The sequence below is a fragment of the Pelophylax lessonae genome (genome assembly GCF_965119305.1).
Source record: "Pelophylax lessonae genome assembly, chromosome: 4".
Taxonomy (NCBI): Eukaryota; Metazoa; Chordata; class Amphibia; order Anura; family Ranidae; genus Pelophylax; species Pelophylax lessonae.
In genome coordinates, this window is record NC_138771.1 from 574,640,461 (window position 1) to 574,666,110 (window position 25,650).

At 43.2% G+C, this 25,650-nt stretch overlaps 1 protein-coding gene across 1 annotated transcript in view; it reads left to right on the forward strand.

Annotated features, from left to right (window-relative positions):
- The window catches only part of ASH2L (ASH2 like, histone lysine methyltransferase complex subunit), a 65,024-nt gene that overhangs the window by 32,951 nt on the left and 6,423 nt on the right, over positions 1-25,650 (forward strand). Inside the window, exons 12-15 of the mRNA XM_082255224.1 lie at positions 3,282-3,475; positions 8,718-8,810; positions 13,651-13,749; positions 17,994-18,053. Coding sequence (XP_082111350.1) covers positions 3,282-3,475; positions 8,718-8,810; positions 13,651-13,749; positions 17,994-18,053 — 446 coding nt within the window. The remainder of the gene's footprint in view (positions 1-3,281; positions 3,476-8,717; positions 8,811-13,650; positions 13,750-17,993; positions 18,054-25,650) is intronic.

The window sequence follows — 25,650 nt, forward strand, 5'->3', positions numbered from 1 at the left end:
AAAATGAAAGGAACATATTTAACTGAATATAGCATCAAGTCAAAACCTAAACTCCTAGGATATTGATCTGGTTAGTTAAGGCAGAGGGGGTTACTAATCCTTTTCAGCTGCTTTGGTGGTAATGACATTACCCGGTGCACTAGATGGGCAACAACGAGGCAACCTCCAAAACAGGAATGGTTTTACAGATGGGGGGGGCCACATTCCCACTTGATTTTCGGGGTGTCTTTGAATTCAGCCCGCTGTAGGTTGAAAATTTTCATTTCCATTAAACAATGTGGCATCCTTTCATTCCTAATGCATTACCCAGTCCATAGCAATATAGATATTCAGCATGAGATTTTTCCCCATTTTGAGATCTGATGTGTTTTCAAATTGTTCCTTTAATTTTTTTGATGTATGTATAATCTCACAAAAGTGAGTACACTCCTCACGTTTTTGTAAATATTTTATATCTTTTCATGTGACCACACTGAAGAAATTACGCTTTGCTACAATGTAAAGTAGTGAGTGTACAGCTTGTATAACAGTGTAAATTTGCATTTCCCTCCAAAATAACTTAACACACAGCCATTACTGTCTAAACCGCCGGCAACAAAAGTGAGTACACTCCTAAGTTAAAATGTCCAAATTGGGCCCAATTAGCCTCCCTCTCCTTTGTCATGTGACTCGTTAGTATCAGTCTCAGGTGTGAATGGGGAGCAGGTGTGTTAAATTTGGTGTTATCGATCTCACTCTCCTACTGGTCACTGGAAGTTCAGCATGGCACCTCATGGCAAAACTTTGAGGATCTGAAAAAAGAATTGTTGCAGCTATAAGATGATTGCCAAGACCCTGAAACTGAGCTGCAGCACAGTGGCCAGGACCTTACAGTGGTTTAACGGGACAGGTTCCTCTCAGAACAGTCCCTGCCATGATACACTACAGTTGAGTGCACGTGCTCAGCATCATATCCAGAGGTTGTCCTTGGGAAATAGACGTATGAGTGCTGCCGGCATTGCTGCAGAGGTTGAAGGGGTGGGGGGGGGGGGGGGTCAGCCTGTTAGTGCTCAGACCATACGCCGCACACTGCATCAAAATGGTCTGCATGGCTGTTGTCCCAGAAGGAAGCCTCTTCTAAAGATGATGCACAAAGCCCACAAACAGTTTGCTGAAGACAAGCAGACTAAGGATTATTGGAACCGTGTCCTGTGGTCTGATGAGACCAAGATAAGCTTATTTTGTTCAGATGGTGTCAATTGTATGGGGCGGCACCCAGGTGAGGAGTACAAAGACGAGTCTGTGTTGCCTATAGTCAAGCATGGTGGTGGGAGTGTCATGGTCTGGGGCTGCATGAGTGCTGCCGGACTGGGGAGCTACAGTTCATCAAGGGAACCATGAATGCCAACATGTACTGTGATATACTGAAGCAGAGTATGATCCCCTCCCTTTGGGGTAGTTATGTTAGAATACTGCCCTGCGGCCCAGTCTCCAAACACACCTCCAAGACTACCACTGCCTTGCTAAAAAAGCTGAGGGTAAAGGTGATGGACTGGCCAAGCATGTCTCCAGACCTAAACCCTATTGAGCATCTGTGCGGCATCCTCAGATGGAAGGGGGAGGAGCGCAAGGTCTCTAACCTCAGCTCCGTAATATCGTCATGGAGTGGAAGAGGACTCCAGTGGCAACCTGTGAAGCTCTAGTGAACTCCATGCCAAAGAGGGTTAAGGCAGTGATGGAAAATAATGGTGGCCACACAAAATATTGACACTTTGGACCCAATTTGGACATTTTAACGTCAGGGGTGTACTCACTTTTGTTGCCAGCGGTTTAGACATTAATGGCTGTGTGTTGAGTTATTTTGAGGGGACAGCAAATTTACACTGTTATGCAAGCTGTACACTCACTATTTTACATTGTAGCAAAGTGTCATTTCTTCAGTGTTGTCACATGAAAAGATATAACAAAATATTTACAAAAATGTGAGCGGTGTACTCACTTTTGTGTACAGATAAATCTGCAGAGCATTGCACCAGCGATAAGCCATTTGCGGGTACACTATCAGGCTCATGCAGACACTGCCTACAGCCTTCTGCCTGTATTTGGGCTTTCTGTTGAAAGCTACAAGCTGTCTGTTGCGGTGGCAGACAGGACTTGAAGGTCTCTCAGATTTTTGGGATTGAGTGATGCGGCTGTGTGGGTGGAGTCCCGTACAGTCATGCTGGTTCTAAAATGTAGCAGAGGAACCCCCGCTCGCTTTTAGAGGGAAGGGGGGACTGTGGCTGGAGGTGCTGGAGCATGTTGCACCCTAAACACGGGTGTAATGTATAGCCTGCTCAAAAAGGTAATATTAACCTTCACCACTTGCCAACCAGCTGCCGCAGATCGGCAGGTGCCCACTCGCCAGCAGAAAGCCGATCCAGGGGGTCTGCGGATGCGATTGCCGCCGGGCACCCGTGATCGCTCCCCGTGAAGAGAGACCGGCGGGCTGCTGTTCTCTGCTATTAACACAGAGCTCCTGTGTTTAGGAACACAGGTCTCTGCGTTGATTTCACAAGCTCACACCCCCCCCCCTCCCCCGCAATTAGAAAACACACCCCCTAGGTTCACATTTAACCCTTTGCTCACCCCTGGGTTAACCCCTTCCATGCCAGCGTCATTATTACATTAACAGTGCATATTTTTAGCACTGATTACTGTAGTAATGTCACTGGTCCCCCCCCCCCCCCCGCCCCCCAAAAAATGTCAGGGGTCCAATCTGTCCACCACAATGTCGCAGTCCCGCTAAAAATTGCTAATCGCAGGCATTGCTAGTAAAAATAAAAAAAAATGACAAATTTCCCTTATTTTGTAGGCGCTTATTGGGATTTTTTTATTTTTTTTCTCCATAAAAATGTAGCAGAATAAACATTGAACTAAAATGATGAAAAACTTTTTTTTTTTTCTGGTAGTGCAAAAAATAATCGCACAGGGGATCAAATACCATCAAAAGAAAGCTCCATTTGTGGGGGGGAGACATCCATTTTATTTGGGTACAGCGTCGCACGACCGTCAAATTGCAAAAAATGGCCTGGTCATTGGGGGGGAAATTTTCCAGTCCAAGTGGTTAAACATGCTTGGGGATCAGCATAGCTCTATACTTAGTTATAAATGGGGCAGACTGGATAGACCTCCCTTTTAATATATTTTGTCATCACTCATGTTTCTATATAAATTGTTAATATTGAAATTGGCTTATGATGCTTGCCATATATGTGGAAAGTGATCTATAACCTGTATGTGTCATCTGTCTTTATATTCAGGTAATCTTCAGGCTCCTCTAGGTTATGATAAATTCAGTTACTCCTGGCGCAGTAAGAAAGGCACAAAGTTTCACCAGTCTATTGGAAAGCATTACTCGGACTCTTACGGACAGGGTGACACATTGGGATTTTATATTTGCCTGCCAGATGAAACTGAGACTGCTCATGCTCTACCGGACACCTACAAAGACAAGGTACTTTGTGACCTATAATTTCTTCATTGCCCAGTGCAATTCTGGGGTGAACATGTGAGGACTAGCATAGAAAGGGCGTGCATGCCAAGGGACTGAAGGTGCTGGGTGAAACTGAATTCCATTGTCTCTCTCAAATCATGATGTCCTATACGGTCAGTTGTAAAATATTATGTGAACATGTGTCCAGACTATGAACCTTAAAGTATATATCCTGAACGAGCCATAAAATCTATATAAAACCAGCCCTCGTTTCCCTCTGTAGCTACATGCATTGTGGAAAAATATTCTCTTCAAATTTTCAATACAGGCACTCTGAGATCTCAGCTTTTTTATTTATAAGGAATTCTTGGGTGCAATCATGCTTTTACCTTTGCCATTGTTCTAAATAAAGACCAAAAAACCTTGGAAACCTTCCTGGCTTCTAATGTAAACACAGCAGTTTTTTTTTTTTTATGAAATCAAACAAAACTATCCCTTGCATTTGGGCTCTACCCGCACTGCAAGAGTTAATAGTTTGTGTTCTCTATGCATGAAGGTGAAAAAAAACCTTGTGCAGCAGCTCCCCCAGCCCTTCTGATACTTAGCTGAGCCCCATCTTGATCCAGGAACATGCACAAGAGCAGTGTCTCACTGGTTCTCTTCCTCCTCATTGGCAAAGACAGCAGCAGGAGCGGTGTGGCTCCTACTACTGTCCCATCACAGCCAGTGAGCCATGGAGGATAGAGCGGAGGCAAGGCCAAGCTGTGTGTGGAAACTAAGCAGTGGCTCAGGAGCAGAGATGTATAGTAACGAAGTAGAACTACTTAAGTACTGTACTTAAGTACTGAAAGGCGGTATCTGTACTTTCCTAGAGTAGAATTTTTTTCTCCTACTTCTACTTTTACTTCACTACATTTTTTCGATGATTTCGATACTTCTACTCCGATTTTTTTTTTTTTTGTGCTGCATATTTACTCGTTACTTGAAAAAAAATTACCACTGCCAGAACAGTAGACGGCAGGTTGCATAAAGCTCAAAAAAAATGTGTATAATGTCATTTGTAAATCAGCGCATACGAAAATAAAGGCTGTGTATAATAAAAGCTGCTATACCAAATCTTTCCAATAAAAAGAAAATATGAAACAAACAAATAAATGGTGCTACAGCGCTTAAAGTGCATCAAGAAACTACTAACAAACACAGGTTAATCATTTGAATAAATCATTTGAAATAATAAAAAACAATATGATGTTCAAACTTTTGACTTCTTTCTTTAATATCTACATAACACAGTACTTGTACTTCTACTTTCAGTACTTGAGTAGAAATTTTTTTTCAAAACTACTGGTACTTTTTACTTTTAGTACTTAAGTAGCAAATTTTTTGAAAAAACTACTTGCAATACTTAAGTAAAAAAAAATGTTGAATACTTTAGTACTTCTACTTAAGTAACTTTTTCTGCGAGCACTTCCACTTCTACTCAAGTCACTTTTTGATCGAGCACTTGTACTTTTACTCAAGTAGAAATTTAGAGTACTTTATACAAGTCTGCTCAGGAGCGAGCCTGCACTGGTGTCCCCATAGCAAACAGCACTCGACAGGAGGGAGGGGCCAGAAGCACCGACAGGGAATCGAGAAGAAGAGGATCGGAGCTGCTCTGTTTAAAACCACTGCACAGAGCAGGTAAGTATGACGTTGTTGTTTAAAAAAAATCTACCTTTTAAAGAAGTACAGCCAAAGCTCATTTGGCTGTACTTCTCCTGTGGATTGGAGAAGTGCAGTTTGTTTTGCATTCCTGTGACCCATTTACAGCAGAGAGTGGGCTGGAGTCAGTCCGGGCTCGGGCACAATCATGACCATACAGTTGGCATCCGCCCACATGCCTAGACCGGCACCCGGCTCAGCCTTGTAGTGAGCTGTTGAGAGCCTGAGCCGCCGCTCCTGCCCCCCTCCCACAGCCCAGCGTTGAGCGAGGAGGGGGCTGATTGACAGCCACCAGCTCTTTGCTTACGGAGGTGTGAGAACCAAGTGATCGGCAGTGTTCGATCGCTCGGTTCTCAGTGTTGGAAGCCCCAGTGGGGGAGACAGATGCAGCATCGGACCAATGTCGCATCCATCTAGGTATGTATGAAAAAAAAAACCCATACATCACTTGCTGAACAGTCGCATGCCTGGTAGGTCATAGGTCTTCAAGTGGTTGTACCACCTTCCGTGGCTTGCTTGTGCTCTGCCATTCCATGGGGAGACCCAAGCTACCAGCCTGCACGTCTGCCAGCTGGACGGACAGCTAAGCAAAGCCTGGATCGCTAGAGTAACCCAGAAGTGATAACCTCTGGGTAAACCAAAAATGATGTCAACGACACCCTTTTTCAACAAAACCGAAAGCATTCAGAAACTCCTATCTTGGTGTTTTTGAATGCTTTTAAGTGCAGAGGAGGGTTTGGGGGTCTTATTAACCCCAGATCTCTCCATAAAGAGTACATGTCACATGCCTATCACTGTCACAAGGATGTTTATATTGCTTGTGACAGCAATAAAGGATTCAAAAACATTAATTTAAAGAAACAGACATTTTTTTATTTTTTAAATTAAAGTGCCACTGTGCTTGCGCGCATAGGTGAATGCATGCACGCAAACAACGATGGGTCCCACACATGTGAGGTATCACTGTGAACATCAGATCATGGGCAGTAATTCTAGCACCAGACCTCCTCCTGTGTAAATTCTAAAGTGGTAACCTGTAAAGAATTTTAAAATGTACTTTGTTTGCTGAAGTTGCATGGGCGTGTGGAATTTTAAAGCATGACATGTTTGTATCTAATTTACTCGGCCTAACCTCAAACCCAAAAAATTGCGTTTGAAAAATTGCTGCGCAAATACCGTGTGACAAAAAAAAAAATGTAAAACCCACCAAATTATTTTCAGGGCCTCTGCTTTTAAAGAAAAAAAAAATAGATCTAGCTCTCACAAAAATTAAAGGAACACTTTGAAAACAAATCAGATCTCAATGGGGAAAGTATCATGCTGGGTATTTATACTGATATGGACTGGGTAATGTGTTAAAGGATACCACATTGTTTGATGAAAATGATCAACCTACAGAGGGCTCAATCCAAAGACTCTCCAAAAAAAAGTGAAAAAAATGATGCAGCAGGCTAGTCCATTTTGCTAAATTTTTATTGCAGCAACTCAAAAGTAGTTTGTATGGCCCCAAAGGGGCTTGTATGCATGCCTGACAATGATGTGGCTTGCTCCTAATGAGGCGACAGATGGTTTCTGGGATATTTCCTCCTAGATCTGGAGCAGGGCATCACTGAGCTCCTGAACAGACTGAGGTGCAACCTGGTGAAGTCTGATGGACTGACACAGAATGTCCCAGAGGTGTTCCATTGGATTAGGTCAGGCGAGCGTGGGGGCCATTCAATTGTATTCCTTCATTCTCCAGGAACTGGCTGCATACTCACGCCACATGAGGCCGGGTATTCTCGTGCACCAGAAGGAACCTAGGACCCACTGCACCAGTGTAGGGTCTGACAATGGGTCCAAGGATTTCATCCTGATACCTAATGGCAGTCAGGGTGCCATTGTCTAGCCTGTAGAAGTCTGTGTGTCCCTCCGTGGATATGAATCCCCAGACTATCCCTCGCCCACTACCAAACTGGTCATTCTGAAGGATGTTACAGGCAGCAGAATTTTCTCCACGGCTTCGCCAGACCCTTTCACGCCTGTCACATGTACTCAGGGTAACCCTGCTCTTATCTGTAATGAGCACAGGGCGCCAGTGGCAGACCTGCCAATTCTGGTGTTCAGTGGTAAATGCCAATCGACCTCCACGGTGCCGAGCAGTGAGCACAGGGTCCACTATGACATCAGGCCCTCAGCTCACCCTCCATGAAGTCTGTTTCTGATTGGTCAGGCATTCACACCAGTGGCCTGCTGGAGGTAATTTTGTAGGGCTCTGGCTGTGCTCATCCTGTATCTCCTTGCACAAAGAAGCAGATACCGTGCCTGCTGATGGGTTTAGGACCTTCTATGGACCTGTCTAGCTCTCCTAGAGTAACTGCCTGTCTCCTGGAATCTCCTCCATGCTCTTCAGACTGTGCTGGGGGAGACCACAAACCTTCTGGCAATGGCATGTATTGATGTGCCATTCTGGAGGAGTTGGACTGCCTGTGGAACCTCTAGAGCAGGGATCTTCAAACTACAGCCCTCCAGCTGCTGCAGAACTAAAAGTCCCATGAGGCATTGTAAAACTCTGACATTCAGACTTGACTAGGCATGATGGGAATTGTGGTTCTTGAACAACTGGAGGGCCATAGTTTGAAGACCCGCCCGACCCCCCCCTGCTCTAGAGGGTCCAGGTATCGCCTCATGCTACCAGTAGTTCCGACCCTAGCCAAATGCAAAACTAGTGAAAAACGGTCAAAAGATGAGTAAGGGGGAAAAAAGTTGGTGGCCACCCACCTGTAAAACCATTCCGGTTTGGGAGGTCGTCTCATGGTTGCCCATCTAGTGTTCCTTTTTACATTTTTATTTTGATGTGTATGTATATACTTTTCTCCTTTTTTTTTTTTTTTTTTTTTTTTTTTTTCTTTCTACTCTGTATGTGTACTGACCTTGTCTTCTAATTTGTTTTCTTCCTGTAAGCACAGCTAGTAACCAAAATAGAGAGATTGTCATCTCTCAATTTTGATTTATATATGAGGCAGTTTACTTGAAACTAGAGGTAACTCTTATTCGTGACTTGCACCACAATGTCAGTGGTTTAAATAGGACACTACCTCTGCAGATGACTGTCACTTTGCACATGTCCCAGGATCATATTGTATATGATCGGAATTGCCTTTATAGTATAATGGCAAAACCTATTAATTTTTTTTTTTTTTACGTTTTTAGAGTGGATAGGGATTAGAACACCTGTCATTTTATTTATTTTTTCGCTCACAACTCTCGTTGCAAAAAATGGAGGGTATAACCCTGCCTCAATCTATCCATAAAGGGGGGGGGGGGAGTTTTGCCTGTTAGTTACATACTTGTGTGCAAGGGGTGACTGCTGTTCGTCTCAGCAGTAAAGTGCAGGGCTACAAGGAAATGGCACACATGCTAATAGATGCACACAAAGGGAAGGGTAATTTAAGCCATGCTGAGAACTGATCAAATTAGTCTGCCATGCAGCATTTCATGTTCGCAGATAGGCTTGTAGGTTGTCTGTTCTAGTGTTGGGAGAATTTATCATGTCTCTTCTCTTGTGTTCTCTCAAAAGGCATTGATCAAATTCAAGAGTTACTTGTACTTCGAAGAAAAAGATTTTGTGGATAAAGCTGAAAAAAATTTAAAACAAACACCTGGCAGTGAGGTGAGTGGCAAGTCCCTATTTTGCTAGCCGAAACAAAGGCTTGCTTTTGTTAGTGAACAGCTCCATCCAAAGTTCACTATATGGTGGGCATAAGTATAAGGATACGTCTGCAAATTTAGTTCAGGTGTGTCCAGTGAAGGGTACTGTTAATGCTACATCATATAAAGACATTATAGACAATTGTGCACTACCAACAGTTCTGGGAAGGCCCTTTTTGTATTCAGCATGACTGTGCCCCTGTACATACAGCCAACTTCATGAAGACATGGATTGACCAGTTTGATGTGGACTGCATAGATGCCTGACCTCAAACCTAATGAAACCGATTGCTAACCAGGTCATCTTTTCAAACCTTGGTACTTGACCTCTCAAATGCTCTTTTTGCACATATTTCCACAGACCAACTGCAAAATCTTGTGGCTGTTAAAGAAAGGAGGACAAATCCAGATTGATGTTGTTTGTTTTGGAATGGAATGTCCAAAAACCTCTGCTATCCACAAACCTTTGGCCATATAGTGTATTTTTTAATCCAACATGTAAAGTTGCCAGCAGGCTGGAACGGCAGTTGCATGGATTTAAAAGCTAGGATGCTTGTTGCTATTAAGCACAATTTTTATTTTCTTTCGTTCACTTAGGACACATCTCCGTGTCTTCTATACATTGGGCTTAGGCTGCTCTCTTCGAGAGTAGGACTAGGAGGAAACCTTCTGGTTACGCCCCTGAGGCAGTCCCAGAGGGTATACCATCACTTCCTGCTATAGGACTTCAGTTTTTTTCTGTCTAGTCAGGAGTAAGGACCTTACTCTCTGCTGGGATCTGTGGTCCTGGCATTCTTTCCTCCTTTTTGGAATTTTTTACTTTTTGTTCCTGTGTGAACTACAATCAACAGTCGGACTGGGCGACGCACTGGATATCCTAGATCCTTATGGTCTTTCCAGTCTGGCCTGTAAGCGCAACCCAACTATTCGCTCCATGCTAGGTTGGCAGCGACACAGCCCCACTGGACGGGGACTGAAAGGCCTCGCGAGGTCGCATAGCCCTAGTCGCAACCGCAGTCACGATCAGAGTCGCAGCGTACCTCAGGCCGCAGCACCCCCCCTTTCCAGGATGGTGCGGTTGACTGCTGGGAGTAGCGTGTGCCATGGTGGGGTGGTAAGTAGTGTCGTTCCCCCCTCCTTTCTTTCGGAATTGTTGGGGTGGCCGTGGGCCCTCCCTGGGGATGGTAGGCCCCCCTTCTTTTTCCTCCCTCCTCCTCAAACTTTTCCTCCACAGCGGGGTTCCCCCTGCGTAGGTTGCCCTGACCTGTCCCCACCCACCCACCAAAGTGGTGGGTGCCTGGGGGTGCCCATACCTTGGTGCTGCAGGGGGGTCCCCTCCTGGTGGGTCTAGTGCAGCACAACCATTTTGCCGTGGATGCTGCATTTCTGAATTTGGAGGCCATGTGTGTAGTCCAGCGGCCAGGTTTTGGGTTTCCCATAGACTACAAGAAAATAGCCGCCATTGGGGGGGGGGGTTGTGTGCTGCGGGGGCCTCTAGTCTCAGTGTTGGCGCTGCCTCTCCATCGCAGTGTGACAGGCTGTTTGGTGCTCTCCAGCTCTGGGGTGGTGGGTCTCTGGGGGTATATGATCCTCCCTCTGCTATACATTGCAGCGGGTGCGCTGATTTTTGTGGTGCTCCAGCCGGGGGGGGGGGTTCCCCTTTTATTTATTTTTTTGCAATTCCTTTTCAGTGTCTTGCCTGTTGGGAGTTTCTACAACTGGGTATAGATCAATATTTGGCTCTGGGCACCATCATGGGCCAGATTTCCACTTTGGTTATATATTTCCAAAGGCTGTTGACAGCGAAGTCCTTGGTTCACACTTTTGTGCAGGGAGTTCGCCACCTGGCTCCTCCGGTGCAATCCCTGGTGGCTCCATGGGATCTCAATTTGGTACTGTTGGTGCTTCAAAAGCCTCCCTCTGAAAATATTCAAACTTCCTCTGCTCAGTGTTGCAGAAGGTGGCCTTTAGTCGCTATTACTTCCGTACACAAGGTTGTCTAGGGGTTTCATTTGAATGAAGATATTGTATTACCATTCTTTATGGCCGAAGCATCCTTGGGCAATTGCTTTACATTCCTTGGGATGTGGTCAGGGCGATTTGGGTGTATCTGGCAGTGACTGAGCCGATTCGGAAATCCGATTCTTTGTTTGTTCTTACGGATGAACCTCGTAAGGGGCAAGCCACATCTGCTGCGACAATTTCCAAGTGGATGACGCAGACGGTGGTGCAGGCCTGTTCTATTAAGCATCAGGTTCCTCCTTACCCTGTTAAGGTGCATTCTGTGAGGGTGCTTAGTGCCTCCTGGGCCTTCCATCATCAGGCATCAGTGGTTCAGGTGTGCAAGGCAGTTATGTTGTCATCTGTACACCCAGTCCTAAAGTTTTATAAGGTGGATGTAATTGCATCTTTGGATGCAGCATTTGGCGGCAAAGGTTTTCAGGCTGCGGTTGCAGAGGCCTCCGCTTATTGATGGTGTAATTCTTTTCCTGGTGGGGAGCTCCAGTTCCTGGTTGAGCTCCTGTTTTATCTGGTTTGCTATGTTTAGCCTTGGGAATTCTACGTATTGCTGTGTGTTTATCCCACCCCTCATGTTGACACTGCTTTGGGACATCCCAATGGTCTAAAAGACATGGAGTGGTGTCTGTCAGTGAATGAAAGAGCACTGGATCTTTGTCTTACTGTAAAATCCTTTTTCTGAGGTTCACTGACTGACACAGCACCCGCCCCTCTGTTGGGTTCAGTGGTGTTCTTCTGTCACTGCTTGTTACAAACTGAAGTGTGATCGCAGGAAGTGATGGTATACCCTCTGGGACCAGAGATGTATAGTAACGAAGTAGAACTACTTAAGTACTGTACTTAAGTACCGAAATGCGGTATCTGTACTTTCCTAGAGTAGAATTTTTTTCTCCTACTTCTACTTTTACTTCACTACATTTTTTCGATGATTTCGATACTTCTACTCAAGTATTTTTTTTTTGTGCTGCATAGTTACTCGTTACTTTTAAAAAAATTACCACTGCCAGAACAGTAGATGGCAGGTTGCATAAAGCTCAAAAAAATGTGTATAATGTCATTTGTAAATCAGCGCATACGAAAATAAAGGCTGTGTATAATAAAAGCTGCTATACCAAATCTTTCCAATAAAAAGAAAATATGAAACAAACAAATAAATGGTGCTACAGCGCTTAAAGTGCATCAAGAAACTGCTAACAAACACAGGTTAATCATTTGAATAAATCATTTGAAATAATAAAAACAATATGATGTTCAAACTTTTGACTTATTTCTTTAATAACTACATAACACAGTACTTCTACTTCTACTTTCAGTACTTGAGTAGAAATTTTTTTTCAAAACTACTGGTACTTTTTACTTTTAGTACTTAAGTAGCAAATTTTTTGAAAAAACTACTTGCAATACTTAAGTAAAAAAAATGTTGAATACTTTAGTACTTCTACTTAAGTAACTTTTTCTGCGAGCACTTCCACTTCTACTCAAGTCACTTTTTGATCGAGCACTTGTACTTTTACTCAAGTAGAAATTTCGAGTACTTTATACAAGTCTGTCTGGGACTGCCTCAGGGGGGTGTAACCAAAAAAGGTTTCCGCCAAGTCCTACTACTCAAGAGAGAGCAGCATAAGCCCAATGGTCTTGAAGACATGGAGCTGTGTCCATCAGTGAACCTCCAGAGAAAAGGATTTTACAGTAAAGAAAAAAAAAAGTTTTTTCTTTTCAGCATGTTCTATATGGCACTCCTTTTACAGGGATACATAGAAAGGGGGGAGGCCAGTGACAAGTTGCCTGGTGTCTCATCCAGACTCCATGAATGTTATAGCCTTACTAAGGTTTTTGGGGTGATCTCCCTACTGAGCTTGAAGGAAAGGGGAGTTGGGCTATGCCCTTCTAGATCTTAAATGGAGATTTCAGTTTTTAGAGTGGAGTTGGTACACATTAATATGTTCTGGTAGAAACCTAACCGTAGTTTCGGCTGTACCAAACGGCAGCTGTTTCTTAAATAAAAAAATTAAATTCTCCTGTAGGAGACTTTTATACTTGCCTGTCCCAGGACCAGTTTGCGGAATCTTCAGTCATTGCAGAGCAAGCTGCCAAAAAAAAAAAAAAATGGGTTACCCAATGCAATTCTTGGTGTGTTTTATGCCTGCATCCTCCCACTAGTCTTTGCAACAGAATCACTTCATAGCGCACCAAGGTACAAAAGTAAAATATCTGCCACTGTGTTTGCAAACCTCAATACAGAGTGGTTCTCTATATGCGCAGCTTGGTTCAGAAAGCAATAATAATCTCTAAATGTTTGAACCCTGTAGTGAGGAATGAATCCTGTTTTAGGCAACATCTGGTTACATTCTCAGAGCAATGTTACAGCTCACAGTTGGGTGCACAACCTGATTTTCTGTAACCTCATTTGGTTCATTTCTATGCACTAATTCTGAGCGGTTTTGATCTACTGCAGCTCTTGTGTAAACTAGTCCTTTTTGAGTTCTATTGACCAGATGGTGTCAAAACTCTGGATATGAACCCTGAGATGGCAGCTCCTCGTTTTAAAGGGCATTTGGTAAATTCATTGCAGTAAGTTGTCTGGATGTCCTGGTTAAATGGTGAATTCCCTTAGTGGAGATATGCTCCTGTACACTAAGTGAGCCTAGACTTCCCCCTCGACTGATCTTTGTACAATTTGGGATTAGTGAAATATTGCAGATTAGTAAAACCGCTAAATTAGGACGCATGTCTTTCAACCATTTTGTGTGATTATTTATTTTTTTTTTTTTTTGATATTTCAGATTGTATTCTTTAAGAATGGCGCCAACCAGGGTGTGGCCTATAAAGATGTTTTTGAAGGTGTATATTTTCCTGCCATATCACTCTACAAGGGCTGTACTGTAAGTATGTGCTGTACTTTATATAAATGACCAGATGTTGCTGCAACAATAATCAGAGTTTCTACCAGGTGAACAGTGACAGGTCTGAGGAGGCAGATCTAATCAAATATATTCATGTGTACATGATGTGTGAGCTTTTATTTTTATTTTTTTCCCCCAAAGCTGGCAATATAGGTTGGAGTAGAAGAGAATTTTCTCTCTGCATATCATTAAAGAGGAAGTAAACCCTCCTCTGCAAGTTGTACCTATAGGTAAGCCTATGATGAGGCTTACCTATAGGTACTGTAAACATCTCCTAAACTTTTACCGTTTAGGAGATATTTACCTTCGCTGCATCCAGTGACGTCACTGGCGCATGCGCTATGAAGGAACAGCCACTCGTGCCGTTCCTTCAGAGCCCCGTGCCTTGACTGTCGGCTCCCGCGCGGGAGTGACGTCAACGCGGCTCCGGCCAATCAGATGGCCGGATGCCGCGATCCCGGAAGACGGCGACTAGACATGTCGCCGTCCTAGAGGTGAGCGGACGGCACAGCGGGGGCTCGTTCTAAGGTAAGTATTTCATAATTAGCTAGTATGCGATGCATACTAGCTCATTATGTATTTCTCTTTCAGGTTGTAAAAAAAAAAAAAAAATTTTTTTTACCGAGTTTACAACCTCTTTAAAGAAGCAGAACACGTGACTAGGCTCGGCCCATTTTTATTAAACAGTGCCAAGTAAATCTATGTCAAGGCAATACCACTGGTTTGACCCCCCTACCACTAGAGTTGAGTATATGCTTACTGAATTCCAGCTGATTCCCACTAACTTTACTGAAATTTTGTTTCCCAGGTGACCCTGTTGGACAGAAATGTCTCAGACAATCAAATGCAATCATTTAGTCATGTATTCTGACAGCCACAGGTGCTGGCTGTCCCAATAACCAGCCTGTACTGTAGATGAATCTATTTAGCCGTAGGCTTTAGAAAGAATCTGTAAGTAGAAGTTCACCCATATCTAGCCCTGTAAAGAAGAAATCGCTATACTTGCCTGTTCTGTAACCACTCCGGTCCTGTCTCCTGCTGAGCTGTCAGTGGCGGCTTCGGTGTGTGGGAGTGTGCAGAAGAGGCAGCCAACAGAATCCCCATGGCAAGTCTGAGTGACATCTCTTCCCAGCCATTGTCAGTTCTCTCCTAAACACAGCAGTGCTTGATATTGGACTGGATCGGCTTCAGAAAAGGTATGTATGGCGATTTTTTTTTTTTTTTTTTTTTTTTTTTTTTTTTCCCCCCCTTCTTTACAGGGCTAGATTAATTTTAGAATGTGGCTTCAAGTATGTGTAGTATACAATAATTTACAGTACTGGGTGGTTATTGGGACAGCCAGCATTGGATTATCTGAGAATTTTTCGCCCAACAGGGTCACCTAGGAAACACATTTCAGTAAAGTTAGTGGGAGTCAGCTGGAATTCCGTAAGCCTATGGCCAAATCTGGTGGTGGGTGTCAAAGCAGTGGTATGACCTTGGCATACAGATTCACTAGACACTCTAAAAATTAGTGTTAAATGAAAATGGGCTGAGCCTAGTCACGTGATCTTTCTTCAATGATATGCAGAGAGAATTCCGTGATATGCCACATTGTTTAGTGACACAGCCTTTTTAGCAGAGTGCAGATAGCTTTATCCGCTTTCATTGGATAATGGCCCCTAAAGCCTAGTACACACTAAGATTACCCGACGAATGATCGTCTTGGTGGTTGTGTTTTTTTTTTTTTTTTTTTTTTTCCTTTCATGCTAGTTTTATTTGAAACGGGCTACTACAGTACAAAAATGTTTGTACCACAGAATAAAAATTCAGAAAGGATGTGTTGTATTTTCTGACAAACTACTGGTTAAACTAAAATCGTATGATCCGAGAAGTTTTCGTGTTTGTCCTGTCAGATAATTTTGGACGAAAGCTGTCTACTATTGAATTATTGTACAATCCCTTTGATTTCTAGTGCAGAATGGTGTTTAAAGACTATAAATCGATCATAGTGTAGTGTTAAACATCTGCATAGACTTATCTCTTACCATAAAACAGTCCTATGGATTTTTAGTTCTAGATGAAGTGACCTACACAGTGCACTACAAGCTCTGGTGTTACTCATTAACTTTGGCTAAAGTCAGCACTCTAGTGCACAGCTGCGGTGACCTTCAGTCAGGACCTTAAAGCTGAGTGCCATAAGGTGTAGTTGTTAGAGCAGATTGATTGGTTTATGTTTTTGTAGAATACAAATACACTCTAAATAATACCTTCCTAATAGACCTGAATTTTGTGTTTTTAAATACTGCTTGACCATCCATTTTAAGGCAAGCTTAAACCTGGTGCACATAAATTCTTGAAATTAGATAGAGCACAAGATAGAACTGTTCTAGTTCTGTACATAATGTTGGAAAGGAGTAGGTTTGATATGGTCATAAAGCTCTTGGCAGTGGTGAAGCTAGACATTCTTTTTACCCAAGGCGGCAAAGATTTTATTCTGGGTGGGGGGAGGGGTGGTGACACCTTTCATGTCACGCACATAGTATGGGGTCTGGGCAGCAGGGAATCGCATGTGGACAGAGCTGGTTATCAGTGTGATGTGGGGGGGGGGTAATATACTATAACCGATTTTTGTGACTCTCCCTTCAGCAGCTGAAAGCTGACATTTCCTCCTCTCATCCACCCCCCCCCCCCCCTTTCAGCTTCTGCATGGAGAGTCGCACAGAAGATCAGTTCTAGTAATTTTTTACCACCGGCCACACTGATCACCCACTCTGTCCACCAACAGTTCCCCTCAATGCAGTTCCCCTCAATGCAGCGCCTGGGGCACATGCTTCCCCTGCACACACCCCCCCCCCCCCCAGTTTTGCCCCTGGTTCTTGGCTTTTCTAGTAATGACCATCTCTGTATATTTTCAAAATGCCCTTTGTCCTCATGACCGCAGTAGCAGATTAACTAATTGTCATTCAGCTCCTCAGAAACACCACTGTGACGCTGAGCTGCAATCTAGTCTGTTTACAGCTGCCATGCACAATGCAAGCGGTGCTTAGTTGATACAAGATGTGGGTTTAGTTATGGACAGGGTATAAAATGGTAAAACGCTACCCTTGAATGGCTGCTTTAAATATGTGACCTTTAAAAAAAATGAATATAGCAGTGACCAGTTGGTATAAAAATTCATCCTCTAACCATAAAGTGCAAACAAATGGATAATCTTAAAGTGCATGGTGCGGTAGTGTAAAATGTAGAATGGGGGTGAAATGTGCAACACAAAAAATATGAATGAAAATCCATTTATTAGAGGTAGTGTCACTTGGTGTAAAGAAAAATGTGCACATGCAAAAAACAAGCAGCTTGACTGTGATCTTCAATAACCTCCTATTTAATCAAAAAAGTCCTTAGTATGTGCTATCATGTGTCCCTTCATCAGTGTAGACAACTGGCACCACTGTGCTTCCTAGCAGCTCACCTCGGATACACTTGGATTAGGCACGTAACGTTAAATCCATAAAGTGGTCACCACTAGATGTCCTCGTTACTTCTGTCTCCAAAATGTAGTGTCAGCCCTAGCTGAAAATTTCAGGAATCTTAAGAATCACTTATCTCCATGTTTAACATGTAAAGGGATGAAAATGAAACTCTCATGGTGTAGTAAAATCCATTATTAAAACAAAAGCATAAAAGACTCTCACAATTTGGGATAAATAAGTCTGGCAATGGCTCAGGCTAATTGCTCGTGATCGCTATAGGTGGCAGCAGTGATGATTGTATTCTGACAGCAGGGAAACCTCCCACTTCAGAATACAATAGCGCTTTAGGAGGGACCACATTAACACTCACTCACTGGGGAAATGAAACAAATTTTCTTTCAACCCGTAGTTGAAGGAAAGACAAATTGCAAATTCTGTGGCCAGCTTTAGGCTTTTAGTTGATGTTTGAGAATTTGTCAGACAGTTCTTTGACCAACTTTATCACATGCTGTAGCACATGTTTGACAGCTTTCATTCATCTTCTTGGCGGATGAACACTCTGGACAGTGACCATTCAGAAATGAATAGGAGCCACCAGCTAAAAGATTTGGTAGTTCTGTCTGGTTCTTCTGAGATATATTCTAACTTTGTGTTTGCCAGAGTACTGGAGCCAACACTAACATAGTAAAAACACAGCTGCAGATAGTAAATGCCATTTATAAACTTGGTTGATTGCATAAAAAAGGTAATTTGTGAATTTTGTCTTTGTTGCAGGTTTCTATAAACTTTGGACCACATTTCAAATACCCTCCAAAGGATTTGTCATTCCGTCCAGTAAGTGCGGATTCAGAAATATCTGCTTCAATAATGTCGGTCTGGCAGTATTTTTTCCCCTAGTGTGTCCATATTGCTGACATATGGTGTGTGATGGTTAAAAGCAAACAACTAAAGGGGAGTAACCTAATAACTGTAGAAGATAGCTGGCAGTGTGAGACATCGGCATAACCTGTATAGTCTTGCTTGGATTTCCTGTGAAGTCTTTGCTTCCTCCATAGCGTAGATCTGGGATAGGCATACAATTTGTGCAGTTAGAGGGGCCCTTTAAGATTTAGGGGCTCATATTTACTGGATGCTGACCAGGTAATGGGATCTGGGTAGTGTTTATGGTCTAATCCTAATTGCATATTAGACTATGTGAAGGTATCAAAGGCTACTTTCTGCCTTCATATCTATCCAGAGAAAGTGTTGCACGTGGGCAGTAGTTGACTAGGGTCCCAAAAATTATTTCACAGGGGCCCATTGATGATTATGTCTAGCACTGGTGTAGGTTAAGCACTTCTTTGCCCCCATACCACAATGCAAATGGTGTATGTGATGGCACTTTATGCAGTCCACTATCTCCTACAGCGGTTTCCTGCCTGCTAGCTGGAGAGTATGAGCATCATTACGCGAAGTAGCTTCCCATTGGGAAAAAATTTTTAAACATCTAGTGGCAGCTAGGGCTAGGCTAATTCAGTTCAAATTCCTTCACAGGTTTTATTATACACCAGCCAGACTTGCAAACATCCATCCTACATCCTCAGCTGAATGTTGGTGTTGTTGTTTTTCCCCTGCCAACGCTGATCATATCTTTTGGAAGTGTCGGCAGATCCAGACCCTTTGGACTGCAGTCCCTACTTGTATATCAGATGTTCCTGCAAGTCCCATTCCTATGTCAGTCTGTCTCCTGGCCTAGAAGTGGTGCCTTCAATGGTTCATAGAACTCTATTTAACATCCTATTATTCTATGGTAAGAAAACTATACTTCTGCACTGGGGAAAAAAAACGAATGCCCCTCTAGTTTCCTTTTTGGAAGGGGCTGGTAAACTCCATGATACCTTTTTACAAAGCAGCTTCTATATCCTGGGGTTGTGTGAAAAAAATGATAAGGTGTGGCAGGCCTGGATTAATTCAATTTATACAGAGGGGGGTAGATAATAATTTGTTTCCTGAATGCGCTAGAAATTAGTTTCTACACGGGGTCCTTGTAATCTTGCATATCCCCAAAGACTCAGAGGAGAGGTGAATTTACGCTCCGTACCACAGCCCGGATAGCTATTTCTAAATTCCATGCCCTCACATCCAGTCTCTGGTGCACTTCACACACTGACCTAAAATTGAGTAGCTGGATTGAGCTGGTGTTTTTTGTTAATTTTTTTTTTTTTGGGGGGGGGGGGGGCTGATGGCCTTCTTTTTTTTTTTTTTTTTTTCCCTTCTTCTTTTTGGTGAACATTTTGCAGGCACCTGGAGGTGTTTAGGTTGCGTATGGGAGGGGAGGGGGGTGCCTAGTAGTGTAAATCTTAATACGACATTATAGAGCTGATTTGATCACAAGGACTGGACCATGTTATGACATGGTTTTCACAAACTTGTCTGTATTTTTGTAGTTTTGATGAGGAGCTGACCTTCCGGTTCTAGAGAAACAGCAGAACTCTAAATTCCAGACAGCCAAAAAGCTCTTTATTGTAGAGGTGACATAATCGGCTGACAATTCTCAGAATTAGCATTTTGATTAAAATCAGTAAGTGAAAACTTCCTGTTAACTAAGTGGTTTAATCAACAGCTGATGTGAGCAAATCACCCACCATAGTTTAGATATAATGGCCCCACCGTGGCCATTTATTTATTTTATATTTTTTTTTTTTTTGCAATATGGCACTGCGTTAGTTTTAAAATGTACTTTCTGCTATAAAACACTTCCAATATTAAAAAATTATATAAAAAGCCAAATTTCTTCATCAGTTTAGGCCACTATGAATGGCGATCTGTCTCGTTTACATAGGCAGACCGCTGTTCTGCCTGTTGGGGAACGATTGGCGGTTACCGGCTGACATAGGTTCCGCCGGACCTGCTGATTGGCTTCAGTGGCCAAGCATAGCAGGAGCTGGACGCCAGCGTGGGCGTGCGCACCGTAAACCCGCAAACAGGTACGTGATCTCGCCTGTAGGAATCGCGCCCCCCCAGTATATTTACGTGGGGTGGTTGGCAGTGGTTAAACACAAGTTTCCAAAACCTATTTAATATATGTAACCTAAGTGTTACCCATTTTCTGTAATTCTTCATTTATATAAATAGAGAGCCACATCTAATGTTAGAATGTGCTAAGGCTTTGCCGTACATTATAAACATTCCTTGTACAATTTTTCTTTAGATTTACCAAAACCATATGAGGTCATATCTAAACACTTTCAATTTGTATGCAATCATGCAGGCCCTTGCACTATGTAGTTGAAGGTAAATCTAAAGGAAACGAAATAAGAAAATGTAATGCGTGGCCAGCCTAAGTTTTGACAAAACTGTATAAGTAACACGTTCTGAAGTCATGGTAGCTTTGCCTATTTCTTGGACATGTAGTGGCTTTTAGCTGGGATGGTGGGTGGCTTGTTCTCTATATTCGAGAGGTTACCTAGGTATATCTGCCTGCCACTCACTGCTGGGATGTGTTGTGATTTTTTTTTTTTCTTATGTGTCTGTAGTATATTTTTAAACCTTACATAACTAATATATTGATTAATGCAAACTGGGAATTGACCTTGGGAGTTCCTTGGTTTGTTTTGTAGCCAGCGGTTTGCCTTTTTTTTTTTTTTTTTACGTTGTCATTGACTTCCTCTGTAATGCTTCATGTACACGGGATGTTTAAAACCTCTCCTGGACGCTGGAACTTGACAGCTAGTAATCAACTTTTAAAACCGTTTTGCTGCGTTTATGAAAGTTTGCATTGTAAAATGGTGAGAAATGTATCCCCATTGAAACCGCCTATAAACAAAACTCTTATAAACGCAAGTTACTGTGTTTAGACACGTTTGCACCCGGTTACAAGCATTGACGTTTTCAAATGCCAAATTTCCGTCCTGAACGCAATTTTCTGCTTTTAAAAATAATGCCTCTAAACGAATATAAATGACTCGGTGTACACGGACAGATAAAGATAGCATTGAGGAGAGTTCAGGATCTGCTGAAAAAACGACAAACTGCTCCTAAACCTCTGTATTTTAGCAGTGTACATGAGTCCTAAATGTTAATCTCCTTATTGGATACAGAGGTCTGTTATGGCACTTTTCCACTGCAAGTACCGGCTCTGCTCCACTTGGCCTTGCTTGGCTCTGTTTGCTTTTCCACTGCATGGCACTGCATGGTACGGTGTTGGAACGGTTGGTACGGTTTGCTTTTCCACTAAAGTGGGTGGGATAACGATTCTCTGACCAATCAGTGGCTAGTAGTGACAAACAGTCAAGGCTGCATGCAAAGGATTGTGGGATATGGTACCGGTATGGCCCTCTTGGAACCACAACCGAGGTGGTACTGCTTAAGCAAGCCATAACATTCGGTTCCATGTAGTGGAAAAGCGACAACCTACCGTACCGAACCATTCCAACACCGTACTATGCAGTGGAAAAGCGCAAAACCGAGCCGAACCGTTCGGTTCCATGCAGTGGAAAAGTGCCATTTTTGTCCCATATGTAAAGACTAGAGGGAAGCCATACATAGTTAGGACATTGGGGGGGATTTATGAAGCAAGACTGGCAGATTTGGCGTATTATATGGAAAATGTTTTGAGCCTTGTTCCTGAAATTCTAGGCTTCCTAGTTTGACAGCTATACAAGGTATTCAACAGATTTTCACTCAAAAGCACAATGAGAACAGCTCTAGAAAGTACAAAATCGTAGGTGCCTTAACCGTATAAGTTGTTAAAGGGGTATCTTCATGCAAAAGTGATAACTCCTAAGCAAAAGAGAGGTATAACCTCAAATGATGGACTATCTCAGTACCCTAAGGGTCCTTTCACACGGCCGCTCCGTGTGAAAGGTCCGCTGCGGGACTTTTTTTTTTTTTCCACAGAGCGGATGACATTTCTGTCATCCGCTCCGTGTGCCCGCATATCATCCTATCCGTTTGCGGATGATATGCGGACATAATGTAAGTATATGGCACTGCGGATGTCAGCGGATGACACCGCTGACATCCGATTTTGCCTTCCTTTACGTTTTTTACACGGAAGAAAAAATAGGGTTCTGTTCCATTCGTAAAAACGGAACAGAACTGAAAGGAGGAAAATCTGATGTCAGCGGATGGTATTCCGCTGACATCCGCAGTGCCATTCACTTACATTATGTCCGCAAAAAAATAGGATGATTTGCGGACACACGGAGCGGCCGTGTGAAAGGACCCTAAGGCAAGGATTTCACACATAAATTGTTTGTAATAACATTCGCTTGTATTTATTTTTTTGTACAGCCTATTAAAAGACACACAGGAGATACAGAAACTAATATAAGTAGTATTGTGAAAACGACAGAAACAAGCTCAAGATTGGCTTCACCATTTTCCATAGGCTAAAACTATTTCCTAATATCCAAAGATGGCATAGGGAGTCCTAGATAGTAGGCGGTGGAAAACCGGTTGCGGCTACTCCTCTTCAAATTTTGTGACATTTGTCGCTTCCTCAGGAGGATTGAGCTAGTAATTGTCGTAGAACGTAGATCAATAACCTACATTTAAATGTATAGTAAAATGAATGAAAAAGGAATATAAAAAAATGTATATTTGTATGTGTAGCGCCACCCCTGAAGTAGCCACTTGGGTATATTGGGTTCTGTGCTCCTGCCTCTCAGCCCCTCTGGCACACCTAATGTCAGTGCAGGACCATAGTATACATACACAGATAGTAGTAGACTAGAAAGTATCTTTTTAAGTGGCTTTGGTCCTAGAACAACAGTAAAAACACTGAGTAATAAAGACTTCAACTCTGATATAAACAGTATATCTCAAAGGCATATGCCAATTATACAAAAACAATTTACCACTTCAAATGACTCCGGTGTGGCCTATGTGCTCAGGCATAAAGGGGGGGGGGGGGAACAGAGGTGGCTTGTTGTAGGCCAGTTGGTCTCCCTGAAATCACAGGTCCTAACTTAGTGAACTTTGCACCATATATAACCATATGAACTTTGGTAGAGGTTGCACCATATGAACTTTGGTAGAGGTTAGAGTTCCTCCTTAGTGAATATAGGTGCAACGCTGAATTTCTGACAAACCGAGCAGAGACGTGGACGTACAGAGTAGATCGATTTCCAGTATCTTCAGCTAGCTGTTGGTGCACTTTAGGTGTTCTGTTTAGCAGGGTGGAACAAAGTAGGTTTAGGATGGGTGCAGGGTGATATAGTGTACTTGTGGAGTTCTGGCAATCAGGAGCAATCCTATCGCTGCTCAGCAAAGTTGGGTGTACATTTTATGAAACTGAGCAGTTTTCCTCTGTTAACTTCTCTGCAGTTCTCATAGGAAAATTATCTCCTCTGGCACTTTTCTTATGAAGTGGAGAGCTTCAAGTGGTTAAGCCACTATGTGATCTTTACATCATCACCTCTGTTAGATTACAAACTGTATCCTAGGGCCTGTGCTTTATTAAAACAAAAGCAGATTTCTACCCATTTTTCACAGCTTCTGTCGGTGATCACCTGACTCCCGGCCTTCTTCTCTCCCTGTCTGACATCTCCAGGGGGCGTGGCCAAGAACTTCCTCTGACGTCGGCTGAGGAGGAAAGGAGGAGAGAGCCGGGAGTCACATGACAGCCGAGCGGTGCAGTGAAAACGGGTAGAAATCTGCTTTTTTTTTTTTTTTTTTTTTTTTCCTCTATAAAGCACAGCCACTGGGATACAGTTTGTAATAACAGAGGGGATGATGTGATGTAGAGATCATAGTTTTGTAGCAGCTGGGAGGGGAGCAGAGCGGCGCTAGCAAGCTGGCAGGGATGGGAGGGGGAGGGAGACAGAGGAAAGCTGCATATTGCTGTGGATGATGAAGACACATAAGTGGACCCATGGTCAGTGTACAGGGAGGAGGGTAGAAACTGGCAGGATCAGCCAGGTATTTTTAGTGATACGGGGGAGGGGAGCAAATTACATTGTGCTTTAAAGAGGAAGTAAACCCTCCTCTGTAACTTGTACCTATAGGTAAGCCTATGATAAGGCTTGCCTATAGGTACTGTAAATATCTCCTAAACATGTACCGTTTAGGAGATATTTACCTTGCATGCAGCCAGTGACGTCCCTGGCGCATGCGCTCTGAAGGAATGGCCACTTTTGCCGTTCCTTCAGAGTGCCGTGACCGTCGGCTCCCGCGCGCGGGAGTGGCGTCACAGCGGCTCCGGCCAATCAGATGGCCGGATGCCGCAATCCCGGAAGACGGGCGACTGGACATGTCGCCCGTCATACAGGTAAGCGGGCGGCACAGCGGAGGCTCGTTCTAAGGCAAGTATTTCATAATGTGCTAGTATGCAGTGCATACTAGCTCATTATGCGTTTACCTTTCAGGTTGCAAAAAAAAAAAAATGTTACGGGTTTACAACCTCTTTAAGGGAACAGGATCTGTTTTTTTGGGTAACAAACGCGTTCAGTTCTCAGAGGGTTTTTCCTCTCACGGCTGAGATCCATGTAAAAGTGGGTGGGTTGCCTGTAATCTTGTGAGATTACAGTGCTGCCCAGTTTAAAAAGTGAAACCGAAGATAAAAAGAACATATATAATTTGTGTATGTATGTTTATATAGTGAGACTCGCATCAAGTGTAGAGCGTTTAAAGGACTCGCTTTTTCTTTATTTTTTAAGGGCTTTCCTTGCCCAGGTACCTTTTTTACACCTAGGCTGACTACTAACCTTTAGGTGTCGGGTACCTTTAAAGTTACAAGGCGCTCCCTTGATTTCCTCTGGACCAACCCTTCTCGCTTGATGTAATTTTGCAAGGGGGGGGAGGGGGGGGGGTGGTCACACTTTTCAACACTTTTTTTTAGTAATAGGCATGGGCTCTTTTATTTTGGAATTAAATTAAAATTAAATTAAATGACACCTGGTTAAGCTTTGGGCCTGTGTCCTCTGACCTTTTTTATATCTTGGGACGTTCCTGGACCTCTGCAAATCTTTCCCAGAATTACCCTCCTGAACCTGTAAGGGGCCTGATTCTACTGCACCTATTACCTCTGTGGCTGTCATACCATAATTCATCTTCCTGCATTTTTTTACGATTAGCAGCAACCATGTCACCTTGACAATCAGGTCTACCCTTATTTTGGTTGTCACCCATGGTAACCAAAACATTTACCAGTAATTTGCACTTTTCCTCATTGTGAAAACCATCAACACCTTTATCATAACCAACTTCAGTGTTTGGCAGGGCAGTGGCTGGAGAGAAATCGCACAGAGCAGCGTGATCGCATTCCACAGCGACATCACTATCCACCAACTCCACTGGCACATGACCCTCTTCCAGCAACTGTCCTGACAACCAACCATCACTATATAATTTCACTTTTGGGTTGACGACCCCTACCACATCACATATACTTGTGCACTCTGGCATTTCCTCCCAGACTTCTGTCTTGTCCAACAGTACTCCAGAGTGA